The 13,808-nt window shown below is 38.3% G+C and overlaps 1 protein-coding gene across 1 annotated transcript; it reads left to right on the top strand.

Moving 5' to 3' along the window:
• The first annotated feature begins 3,804 nt into the window (after positions 1–3,804).
• LOC128239420 (uncharacterized) lies at positions 3,805–9,562 on the top strand. The gene is made up of 6 exons (XM_052956041.1): positions 3,805–3,881; positions 5,464–5,613; positions 6,770–6,871; positions 7,935–8,024; positions 8,881–8,992; positions 9,454–9,562. Exons 1-6 carry the CDS (start codon positions 3,873–3,875, stop codon positions 9,522–9,524), a joined length of 534 nt encoding a protein of 177 aa, XP_052812001.1. The 5' UTR covers positions 3,805–3,872; the 3' UTR covers positions 9,525–9,562.
• Positions 9,563–13,808: the final 4,246 nt, after the last annotated feature.

The raw sequence follows: 13,808 nt of genomic DNA, 5'->3' as shown, positions 1-13,808 counted from the left end.
TTACCAGAGAAGGTCGCTGTGGTGGTTGAGGCAGCCTCTGTCGATTTGTTTCCAGAGAAGGTCGCTGGGGTGGTTGAGGCAGCCTCTGTCGATTTGTTACCAGAGAAGGTCGCTGGGGTGGTTGAGGCAGCCTCTGTCGATTTGTTACCAGAGAAGGTTGACGTGGTGGTTGAGGCAGCCTCTGTCGATTTGTTACCAGAGAAGGTCGCTGTGGTGGTTGAGGCAGCCTCTGTCGATTTGTTTCCAGAGAAGGTCGCTGGGGTGGTTGAGGCAGCCTCTGTCGATTTGTTACCAGAGAAGGTCGCTGGGGTGGTTGAGGCAGCCTCTGTCGATTTGTTTCCAGAGAAGGTCGCTGGGGTGGTTGAGGCAGCCTCTGTCGATTTGTTTCCAGAGAAGGTCGCTGGGGTGGTTGAGGCAGCCTCTGTCGATTTGTTACCAGTGAAGGTCGCTGGGGTGGTTGAGGCAGCCTCTGTCGATTTGTTACCAGAGAAGGTTGACGTGGTGGTTGAGGCAGCCTCTGTCGATTTGTTACCAGTGAAGGTCGCTGGGGTGGTTGAGGCAGCCTCTGTCGATTTGTTTCCAGAGAAGGTCGCTGGGGTGGTTGAGGCAGCTTCTGTCGATTTGTTACCAAAGAAGGTTGACGTGGTGGTTGAAGCAGCTTCTGTCGATTTGTTACCAGAGAAGGTTGCTAGGGTGGTTGAGGCAGCGTCGGTCAAGTCTGTACCAGAGATGGTTGCTTGGATGGTTGAAGCAGTGTCGGTCGAGTCAGTACCAGAGATGGTCGCCGGGATGGTTGAAGCAGTGTCAGTCGAGTCTGTACCAGAGAAGGTCGCTGGGATGGTTGAGGCAGCATCAGTCAAGTCTGTATCAGAGATGGTTGCTGGGATGGTTGAAGCAGTGTCGGTCAAGTCAGTACCAGAGATGGTTGCCGGGATGGTTGAAGCAGTGTCGGTCAAGTCTGTACCAGAGAAGGTCGCCGGGATGGTTGAAGCAGTGTCAGTCAAGTCAGTACCAGAGATGGTGGGTGGGATGGTTGATGCGGCGTCGGTCAAGTCTGTACCAGAGATGGTTGAAGCAGTGTCGGTCGATTCAGTACCAGAGAAGGTCGCCGGGGTAATAGGGGCTACAAATAAGGATGGAAATTTTTAAAAAGGCCCTTTCAAACCTGTCTTGATTTGAAGGGGCTAAATGATTATTTGAACTTGAAAAAAAAAGGTTTAACAAACTTTACGGAAAATGAAGGAATTTCTTATTCTTTAGTAGATATGAGCATTTTAGAATATGTTGAAGTAATAAAATTTATATGTTCTGACAAACATCAACAGCCATGCATGATGTGTACTAGAAAAGTGGAACTGAGTTTGTATATTTCAAAACATTTCTACATTGACTTGAAAGGAGCATTCAAAATGTTGAGACCAGATTCAGATATGAAAAATTACCGAATTCCAAAAGCAAAACGTTTAGTTCTGCAGTTGCCAGTTACTGTTATGAAAATGAACATTGGACAATGTGAAACAAACTGTGTTTTTAGCATTAAGGCAAATATTGCTCTATGCAAAGCCTTACTGTCTGCTTCGTGCAAAACTCCTGACAACAGTGTACAAATTTCAAAAATGAGTTCTGAAAATTTTCGTAACTATTTGAAAATGGCAGGATCAGACGATGAAAGAGAGCGGCTGACATGCTTACTTAGTGAGGCAAGTGGGTTAGGCTCTTCACAAATGAAAAATCAATATAGTGTTACAAATATAAATAGAAGAAAGGACAGAATGAATGAAGCATTAAGAGAATCGACAGAAATTAGAGAAGGCGTTGAAATGTTAGCCAACTTACAGGTGAATGTTTTAAAAGGCTTCGGTATTAAATCATTTGAGGTTGAAGACAGCACAGATGAGGATAGCACAGATGATGATGCAGATTTTGAGGATATCATTGGCGATGATTTTGGACATCTTAGCGATACTAGATGTGATGAATTCAGTGATGATGTCAATGACGTTAGATGTGATGATGTTAGATGTGATGATGTCAGTGACGTTAGAGTTGATGATGTCAGCGACGTTAGATGTGACGTTAATGATGTTAGAAATAACGGTCAGCAGTATGACTTGTACAAAGAGGTGAATGTTAATGTGCCATATATGAATCCCCACCAGTTAATGGACCTTTTAAGAGAATTACAATACAATTGGTTTGCGTTTGCTCGGGTGTTAGAAAGCAATTTAACTTTGAATGATGAACAACTCAATCAACTATTGCTTGATTTTGCTGGTTTGATACCTATGTTGAATTTGGCAGATAATGAAGAAAAACTGATAGAACAAAGCCGTCAAGCTTTTCTTTTAAGAAATCGGCTCGTTGAAGCAATTCATCATGATAATGAAGAAATTGGAGACACAGACAGTGATACTGAAATAACAACGGACGAACTTGCTAACATTCATAATCTTTTAGATGAAAATGGAAAAATGGTTATTGCCAAGAAAACGTTGTCTATTCGTCGAAAAGCACGAGCTAATGCCAATAAAATTATAGCTGAAAGACGCTTTTTAAAAAGAAAAGTGGGTAAGAAAACAAGTGGAATTTTAAAAAAAATCCCGGATATTGGTAAAACCATGGAGACTTATGTTAAAGAAAGTAGTGTAGGGGCAGATGCCTGGCGGAGAACAGGGGTGCTTACATTTGACGGAAAGGTTAAAAATAACATAAAACCAAAAGTGACATACAAGCGAATTCAGTCTCATCTTCAAAAGACTTATAAAAGAAAGTTCAGTTATGGAACTGTTGTACAGCTTTGTGTAGCACGTAACAAGAGACGAATTTCATCTAAACGATACAGAGGGGTTGCTGCAATAACAACCAGAAGAGCTAGGAAAGGATTTGAAGTTAAGTACAACCCAGACCATCACTGGTCTTGTAGTTTTTATCAAGGTTTGGACATTTTGCAATACACTGATGGCAGAGGTAAAGCGAATATTAACAGAGACGATTGTTCAGTTTTTCGATTAGATGCAATGACTTCAAGTCAACACCCATTACCATGTGTTACAGGTTCAGCACCATTAACTACAAAAACGGACTACACCAACAAATATCCCTCCAACCTCCAGACCACCTCATACAATTTTACGGGTTCTGAAACCACTAATGAGGTGTGTGTTGGAGTTGTGAAAGCACAACCAATACATGCAAAAAATCCTGCGCAGCATTATGCTGATCTAACTTTTCTCCAAACTTTGGACAATGATTCCATCAAACATTCATTGAAGGGAACAACGGAGTGTATAAGAGTTGATGGTGGTGTAGATGAGGGTCCAGGGCATGAAGAAGTTCAGCTCTTCTGGACAAAACGACATCTTATGAAGCCATCAAGAATACAACTGATAACAAGTCGGGATAGAGGAAACAGCAACCTTAACCGGGTTGAGCTACAAAATGGGATGGAAGGGCGGGCTAGGAGTGGGTTGTTCATACCTTCAACTCTTAATGGGCCTGTCACTGACCCAGACACTGGAAATTTAAGTACGGATAGACTTACTAGTAATTTAAATGCTGCAATTGATGTCTATATAGATTATGTAAATTGAGCTCCTTGTTCTGGTACGGGTATTCAGTTGTTTAAAGGACCGGATAGTTCTGAAGAACAAGAATTAGGTCATGTTTTTAAACAGTAGAGAAGAGGAACTAAAGCTCAAAAAGAGGCACTGAAAGTTGAGAAAAAAGAAACACTAAATGAAGCCATTATGTTGTGGGATTTGAGAAATAGACATATCATTGATCATGGGCCAAGGAAATACGTTTTCCACCTAGCTTGCTGCTATGAAGAAAAATGTATCCACCCATTGTGCACACAAGGAAGACCTGATGATATGGATGAGGTAAATATAGTTTTTATGCCCCCACCACTAAAAGAGGGGGGGGGGGGCATATAGATTTGCCTTTGTCCGTCTGTCCGTCATTCCGTCTGTCTGTCCGTCCCGAAAAGTTTGTGTCATCCATAACTCAAAAAGCTTTTGATGTACAGACTTGAAACTTCATGGATGTATTACTCGGGGTGTGAACTTGAGCACCTGGGTATTTTCATCTCACCAAAATTTATATTTACGGAGTTATGGGCCTTGATTTAGTGAAAAATCTGCATTTTTGACACAGCGCTAGTGGGGGCATCTGTGTCCTATGGACACATGTTCTAGTTTAGCTCTACTGGCCAAAGGCCAGAGAGCTTATGTCGTCAAGCGGTGTCCGTCGTCCGTGCATCTGTAAACATTTGTTTGTTCATGCTCTAGTCTTCAGTTTTGATCGTATCTTGATCAAACTTATACAGTAGTTCGATATCCAGGAGACCTTGATTCCTTTCGATAACCAGCCAGATCCGCCCATGCATGACTGCATTTATATGGCCATTGAATTAATTACATTTCGCATCAGTAAACAATTGTTTGTTTATGATCTAAAGTACAGTAGTCAGATATCCATGAGAGCTCGGTTCCTTTCGAAAACCAGCCAGATTTGCGCATGCATGACTGGATTATGGCCCTTGAATTAGTCCAAATTGCTATAATCGGCTTGTTTACGCCATAAAGTTCTTTCTTTTCAGATCTTCACCAAACTTATACAGTAGTTATATATTTATGAGAGCTTGGTTCCTTTCGAAAATCAGTCAGATCAACCTATGCACGACTGGATTATCTCCCTTGAAATTGTCAAAAATTGCTATAATTCATATTTTTTATGTGATTAAATCTCATTTTCTTTTCTGATCGTCACCAAACTTATACAGTAGTAAGATATCGATATTGCTTATTCATCTTCCCTTTGTTGCTGATACATACATGATATGATTTGACAATGATCAAACAAACCAAGCCAGTAGAGCACAGGCCCTCATGGACTTAAGTTTATCTTGGCAAATCATATATATTTTATAGGAATGCAGGAGGTGGTGCATTGGGAGGTCAAGGTGTTTGTTTGAGAAGAAAAATGAATTCTCCTAAATAACTTTGCTCGGTGTGAAATATTTTATTCAAATTTGAAACTTATGTTGCATATACATATAGAAAGAAGGTCATGATCATATTAATTTTAGGGTGACTCGGTCCAAGGTCAATGTCACTATTTATACCAAAACATTTTTTGTAGCCTCCGTAACGCTGGTTAATAGGCGTGAATTATAATTGGATTGGATATCAGATAACATACAAGCCAAAGTATATTGTAGATATTATTATAGATTCTTTATTTTACAAACCATCAAGATTTCAAAGTGTATTAACCATTAGCCCTTAGCCCGCCATTCATGATGGAGGTTATTTTTCAATCAGCTTGGATCAAGATCAGACGCCGAATAGTTTCACCAATTTTTAAGTAAATCCATCAACATTTGACAATGAAGCAGGAGACAAATATAGCGGTGGGCTAGGGGTTAAGTTTAAATTTCTCAAAACAGTGCCTGCTTTTCAGTCTATGCTGTGGTTTCCTGGTGGGCCACCTCTCACCTTCCTGCCTTTCCCCATGCCTGACGGAGACAGAAGACCGGGAAGCTGTCCAGACCATGAGTGCTGTGGTGGTCACTTCCTCCCACCAAGCGAAGTCATTGAAAAAAGGCTTAAGGTATGGTGTATGTCTTGATCATGATTTTAATTGCAGTCATGTCAGATGAGAATCTACCTAGTGACCATTTGAATTTTGTTACTGCTAGTATAATATAATTGTTTTTATCTGCACGTGTGTACAATGGTTTCAGTCACCACTAGGGCGATTTTCTCTTGACATGGCCCTTCCACTATGCTACCCGTTGCCGTGCATCGGTCCGTATGTGTGTTCCAGTACCTATCTTCTACATCATTCACACTAGATACTTAAAACATTGCCACATTTTTGCTGTGACCTTGAGGTCAAAGATATAAAACAATATATATATAAAATATGTAGTTTTCTGATGTATCATTTTCATGATAAGTTGGATATTGAAATAACCTGGCACAAATATTGGTAACTTGTCAGCAGATAATACATCTCATCCAAGACCCAGGGCCCTACCTAAAAGGTCAAGGTCATACTCGGATATTAAAGGTCAAATATTGATATGTCATTTTGGGCTGGATCTTTGTCATGTCAAGTGGGATATTGAAAATAACTTTGCACAAATATGTGTCACATGAAGATATTGCATTGTATCCAAGGCTCAGGTCTCTACCTCAAAGGTCAAGTTCTCACTCTAAGAGATTAAATGCCATGGTCCTTCGAGATCATGAATTTCAATGCGTTTAGTTTTGAAGATTGAATACCGCTTCAGCCGGTGCTAGGGGGCGTGAGTAGTGTTGCATCGTTAATTACTACTCATGAACAGACTCAATAAAACCGAGTCTGCAATTTTCTCTATATGAGTTGTTTTTCTTGATCTTGAAGGATCACCCTTTTACATAATTTATAGAAATAATTTGTTATATAATATGATATCATAATCTGTTTATTACTTGACCCAGTGTATTGATATTTACAACTTGCAATCCTTATCACAAAACCTTCACTTTGAATTGTTCATTTGTCCCCTGGACCACAGCCCTGGTGCCTGGGGCAGACTGGGTGGGATCATAGTTCTTTTTTATTTTTTGTATTTCTTTTTGTTTAACCCTTTACAAAGGTCATCTTTTAAACCATTTCATGTTTCAACGTTTTAACTTACCTACAAACATTCAGCGTGGTGATGCGCAATGGCTTGCATTGACAAATTCTTGTTTCAATTGTTCTATCAATTTGTTTATAGGGAGTCGAGTTGCCACCCTCTGACGTTTTACAGAGGGCACATACAGATGGCAGTACAGATGCAGCCCTACTTAGTAAAGAGTGTACTTTACCAGTGGGAGAGGTTTGTATCAACCACTTTAGCCGGCCTCAATAGTTATGCCCCCCACAAAGTGGGAGGCATATAGTGATTGCACTGTCTGTCCGTCCATTCGTTCGTTCGTTCGTTCGTCCGTCCCGTTTCGTGTCTTAGCCATAACTTCTATATTATTGAATGGATTTGAATCAAACTTCACAGAATTGTAAAGCACCATGTTTCTAGGATATAGATGCTTAACGCAGGTAAAACCCTGTTTAAATCTTAGAAAAGAATAATGGGGATCACCTGTCACTTCAGAAGTATCAGTTATTATGCAAAACAACCCATACTTTTGCTATTTTTGCTATTAAACTAGCTTCGAATGAAGTATTAAACATTTTTGACTTTACAACAGTTGATTGATTGATTGGGATATAACGCCGTTTTTAACAATTTCTCGGTCATATCACGGTGGCCAGTTCACCTACTCATGTGTTTCCTGGTTTTCTCACACCAGTAATTCACACAACAATCTCCCCAAGACGAATGACGTTTGTTGCAATGACTTTTTTCAAAGGTCGGAAAGAAAGTTGGCCTAGCAGGGATTCAAACTCAAAGCCCCTAAATTGGCAACCCGCATTGTTACCGACTGAGCTACTGGGACTCGACGTCTTTACAACAGTATATTTCCATAAATATTTCCTACCGTGAACTAATGCAACCCCTCGTGATGCTGCAATTGTGAATTTCGGTTATCATTCTGCCCACAAGGGTAGCTGTGGTCGAGTTGGTAAGATTATTATATGGAGCTATAATCTGTTTCTTCCATTCCCTAGCATGCATAGTTGGTTTACAGAATCGACAGATTGAGCCATAAAAAATCTAATAAATGGTCTATAATAGAGCAGTATCGTTTAAAGTTTCAAATACATTGATTTGTTTGTAATTGGGTCAATATGGTTAAGGCTATGCCGGACGCGTTTTTTCATCTTTAATGGTATATTTTTGTTTAATTAAAATTTAATTTAATCTATGTGCGCTATATTTAGGTGTTTGTTCCAAATTGATAAATGTGAATTTATTAAATGTTGATTTTGTATGGAAACAGGTTAACATTTGGTTGGAGCACCTCAACAATGTCGCTGCAAACAGAGAAAGGGGCCAGGCAAAGGCTGCAGAGACACGGTCTCTGAAAAAGGTAAAGCATTCACATCATGACAGGTACATCAAGAACAAATGTCTCAACAATAAAGAAGTGGCTTTACATTAACATGTCTGATTTGCTTAAATCGAAAACTTTTAAATTGTAAAGAGAATGTCTGTACAAACTGGAACTGAACTCTAATGGCATTTTTTCACCTCCAAACACAACACCCCATATATCTACCATTAGAATTAAAAACAACCTATTTTGTTTTATTTGTTGTCAAAATATATGTTGAAAAGTTTGGTAAAGTCATGTTATAATTTACTAAATAAAGTTAGTTTTCTTATTAGGTAAGCTTTTGTGATCGCACGGTCTCCGTAGTTGTGGTCGTCACGGTTTTATTTATAGCAATTGCTTCAGATGACTCCTGAACCAATGGTCGAATTTCAAAATATTTTCCTTGGGTGACCCTCTACCAAGTCTCAGATTAAATCTTTTCATCTACGTTGAATAATTAAGGTCCCTAGGTCAAATCTTAAAAAAAAACGTTTTATACTCTCTACATGCCACATTTAACATCCAATCCTCATGTATGAAATACGGGCAAAATGTGAGTCTACATGAAATGTAGGCTAAGTTTGAATTTGGGTTGCGTGGGGTTAAAAACTATGTATTCGGTCAAATTTTAGTAAAACCTTGTATACACTTCAAAGGCCACATTTTTCACCCAAACATACTGGTATTTTGTCAGAATGTTTGTTTCCATACAACTACCGGTACTACAAGGAACTACTGATACTGTTGCTCCTCCTCTGTCATGGGAATGTCTAAGTCTTTGTATTGTGATCTCAGGCTAGCGATATAGGGACTATTGGCTCTCTTGTTAAATAAAGCTTTGTTTTTCTAGAAAGAGTTGAGGACAGAGACAACTCCTGGTGGTGCTGCCACATCGACTGCGACTACCCATAGAAGTTCCGCTAGGAGCCCAAACCATAGCCAGGCTCAGAGTGCACCAGACAGTGAGTACCCATGCTACTCAGCTTAATAGTTATATATTTTACATATAATATTAGAATATTTATACTCCCAAAAAGTCAGAATTTTTTATATATATTTTTTTTTTTTTTTTGGGGGGGGGGGGTTATGTAGGAATATGTCCATAACATCTTTTCAGTGCAACTCCTCCTAAACCGCGCAATGACTTTTGTTTAAACTTTACTCAAAAGGAGTACATGATATGTAGATTTTAAGAGTTGTATTGTCTATTCAGCACTATACTTTATGTATGTATAAATATTTTAAGTTTACATAAAACCCTTTATAATACACAGCTGGAATCAAAATATACTTATAAATTACTTTTGTGCAATTGTATACTCAAATCACCATGTACTCCTGCCAAAGCATGGTTATTATCTATCCCAGGCACCACAACCTGCATACTATAAAATCATGCTTAATTGAGTAACTTCTGTTTCAGATATCATGGTAGATGTTTCGAGGTTTGGACGGAGGAGGGTACCAAAAAGATTTGATGAATATATTATGTAAAAACAATAAAAATAAAAATAAAAAATGAAGTTCACAATGTTCTATATATTTTTGATCCTAGTGATTGGTCTATTTTTAGATCACCTAGAGCCAAAGGCTCAGGGTGAGCTATTCTGATCACTGCCCACTTTCATCCAAGTTTTCACAGGAATGTTCCTTTGGTGGACCTCTTTCAAAAATGTACTGGCCTGGCACGGCTTTCACAAAGCATCTCGAGTCGATATCTTGCTAAAACTAAAATTTCAACATTGGATATCTCATTCAATTGTATTGCCACTGCACTAAATTTGTGTCTGCTTGTGAAACTCCCATGTTTCACAGGCAGACAAAATTATTAGCAATAATATTGAGGTCATTATTTGATATTGAAATTTTGAGTTTGAGCACGATCTCGACTCAAGTCGCTTTGTGGAAGACAGGCCTGGTACTGGTTTGTTTTAAATACCAGGGATCATGAAAAAGTAATCTGTTGCCGTGATATAACTGAAATAATGTTGAAAATGGCGTAACACTCACCCCACACTCCTCAAAAAAAACACAACAATATTAAAAACAAACACAACAAAACAAACATTTTCTTCAAGCTCTTTCATTTAATATCAAATACAGTGGTGTTTTTTGCTCCTGAACAGAGAAATAAGAAAATGAATGCAAACTATTTGTAACATTTAAAACATTTAAGACAAAAAAAAAGCCTACAGAAAAGGGTTAACCAGCTTACAACAAAAAGTTAGTGCATTTTTATACACCAAACTGTTAGTGCATTTTATACATTTATTCTTGCTTGAGGGAACCATGTTACTGATTTTTTTAAAAAGAGGTTTAGTTTCATTATTACTCCAAATGTGGTATTTATATCCCCTGTGATTTCCAAATATATGTTATAAAATTCATTTAAAGGCAAATTGCAAAAGTATCAAGGTATGAAATGCGACAAACAAATATGTGTTGGGGTTGCCCCTTTCTGTAGGACAATTTTTTTTTTTTAAACGGCGCATTCAATGTGTACTTTATCTCTTCACATCCAAATAATTTTATTGACTTTGTCATTGCATGACAGAGATAATAATTGAAGAGACCTTTCTAAAAATGTATACTTTTATATACTTTCTGACATTCTTTTTTAAGTTCCAAAATATAGCAAAGGGTAGTCATCCCTTTGAATATAAAAACAGTAATGCTGAAGTCATTTATTTTATAAAGTTTTGTTTTATTAAACCTAGGAAGTAGGTAGGGAAACGTTTTGATGTGCTTTCCATCAGAATAGATAAAATGGTGCAACTTTTTTCTCCATATATTTAAAAAGCATTGGTTGGAATGAATAAAACAACTGTCATCTGGATGACATTTCTGGCTGGCTGACTTCTAGCTCTTTCATGTCGGGTGAAAAAAATGCTTATCTGGCAATATTGGCACTAGGTTTGCCTTCATCCATCTATCCCCGGGACATTAGATACACAAAGCATCTCCCACTATGGGGATTTAGACAAAAGTATTGGCTCCAGGGTGGGGAATTAGACACCCAAAAGGAAAACTTGTCTAATTCCCCTGGGTCTGCCCGCCGCTCCCCCCCCCCCTGGGGCAAAATATTGATAGGTGCAATATTTCCATATTTCCATGGCTTAAAACAACACATCCGCTATATCGTCGATCGATTTCCGCCGATTTACCGAAATGACGCGCTTCATGTGTCGATACGGCCACTATCCTGTTCTTGTGCCAATCAAATACGAGTGTCCAGGGCCATTTACGTAATCAATCCACCAAATTTATAAATTTCCATATGTCCGTTGGTATCTTCCCACTCTCGCAGAGTATTTAATGACTGTCCGTTGCTCCGTTCACTCGGATGACGTTGACGTTTGTACACCAGTGATTTCTCCATTGCTTCAAACAATGCATACTTCTTCAATATTTTTTAAGCGATTAGGTTTGTTTTGGGCGTGTGTTTAGAAATGAAGTTGATGTGATGTCATGTAAATTTACATGATAAAACGGCGCCAAAATATTGCATATCAATCGTTAATAACAGGGAAAACAATTTTGTAATCGTTAATAATTCAAAGTGATCCATAACGTAGGTTATATACTATTTAACATATTTCCGTAGAAATTACGTGTGACAAGTAACGTCATAGTCAGACGTCAATATTTTGCAATATAAAACCAGTTCGGGAACGTTTTGACTGCACCTCGTATGTGCTTAAAGATTAACTGTGATCTACCATCGTTTCATGAGGCAGAAATACCTTTGATTATAACAATAGTATATCCTTTTTATCGTAAATTATCGAACTCTTTAATAAGTTATTAAGAAACTTTATTTTATTTTTATTTCCCATTCTCTTACTCGGAAGCAATTGCTTCTTTTGATAGTTTTTTTTTCTTTTAGAGTTATCTTTAAAACCGTTTTTGGTTTTCGGCCGCCGATACTTCCTCACTATTTATGTAAAGTTCATTTTGGCAAAATCTCGCACCGTTTTTTTTTTTTGTTCGCTAATATGCTCTTATTTTGTCTTATGTAGACACGTGGTATTTTGGGCGAAAGTCAACACGACACGGAGTGACCGCGATGGTAAATTGTTACGGCATTGTGTATATTTAATAGGTAGATGGCATAGAAGTGAATTCTTAATGATTATGAATGGGCGTAGTGGAGTGGGCGAAACGAACTTCTTAATCATTAATAAATACAGTTTATCAGAATAGTGTCTCTGGGCAAGGTACTCAATTGCCATAGGTAGAATGTCTAATTTTGATTTTCCGTCTAAGGGTTCATCGAATAATTCTAACCACCAATTGTTGTCTCAATCCCGGTCACCACTGTACTGTAGTGTATGTTTTTCATACTGTCATTTTCGAAATGTTCGGAACACTCCTTATTCATGTATGTATGGGTCGCAGTATATGACGACTCTTATTATGCTTACATCTGAACAAAAATTGTTGAACACGAAAATTTTTTTACCGTGATTAGCCATTTCTCCCCCGGTTACCACAAGATTCTACGCTATTTTCGTTTAAATGATTTTCGGAATGTCCTACGGACTCCTTTTTGTACCGTTTTTTCAACTTACATCTGGACAACCGATTATTCAACCGCATTTTCTGTTCTTAGCAAGAAAGGACTTTCGTCTGTATTTTCGATTGATCTTGGGGAGGGGCGGGGGGGGGGGGGGTCCACATGTTTTCTTTTTTCGGGGGTTAGGATTGTTTTCTTTTGCCATCATCAATTAGTTGTTTTCTACTGTAAGAGCATCTTGGAACTGGGCAAACATTCGGTGCAGACAAACATCACCTGTTTGGCAAATGTTTGAGTGTAGTCATCCAAACAAAAGCATCGCAACCATTTTTAGAGAGGCGACTTCCTGTCCGACTTAGATTTCAACTGTTTTGAACCTTTCTGAATGTAAAAAAGTCGGCTCTTTTTGTAAACACTTGGGTAACTGGTATGATGCAAATGGGAGTGCTTGTTCGCAAGCATTGTCTCCCCTTCGGCTCAAAAAACTATTTTCCAAAATGTGTTAGTTTGCTGAAATCCTTTGGGCAAAGTTTCTCCAAAATGTTGAAGTATGATCAGTCATTTTGTCCTTCATAATATTTCACTTATATATTGTTCAAAGGCTTCCAAGGTAGGTTCCATCAAAACAGATGCTTGGCGGTTGGGATGTAGTTTAAAAATCAAATAGACTGTTCGTTATCATAGTAAATATAGAAGTATCGACTGCAGTAAAATGACATGTTACATAAAACATGTTTTTCGTTGATGGCTAACCCTTTCAAAGTTTCATTTCTTTAGTATAAGTGATGTTTAAAAAATGAGGGTCTGGGTCAAATTATCAAAAAATAATGAATAAGCCATCCCTATGTACTCAAAAATGCTGGCCGCGCACCTGTCATTTATGATAGATATGCCCCTAAAACAAACAATATTTGAATGGTGTCATTTTCTTCTCATACCTTTATAGCAGCGGTTGACAACAACATCAATATTTCGCTGCAGTAATGGAAATATCTCGATTTAGATCAAAGCATGTCAGTAAAACCGCGTTGTGATGCCCTCAAATTGATCTGTAATTTATGAACGGAAATTTAAGTTGTATTTTGTGAAAGATGTCGTGGAAGGTTCGCCTTTCGACAATGTCTTTTTACTTCTATCTTTAAGGGTTTTACTTGTAGCAAATTTCTACATTTGCTGTAGGTCCCATTAAGTGTGTATGGCTGTCTGTTGGCTTCAGTCTCCCAGTCCTCCATGCTGATGATTTCTGAGTTCCTGACACAGTC

This window comes from Mya arenaria, chromosome 6 (assembly GCF_026914265.1).
Source record: "Mya arenaria isolate MELC-2E11 chromosome 6, ASM2691426v1".
NCBI lineage: Eukaryota > Metazoa > Mollusca > Bivalvia > Myida > Myidae > Mya > Mya arenaria.
This window is presented reverse-complemented; position numbering and strand designations above follow the sequence as displayed.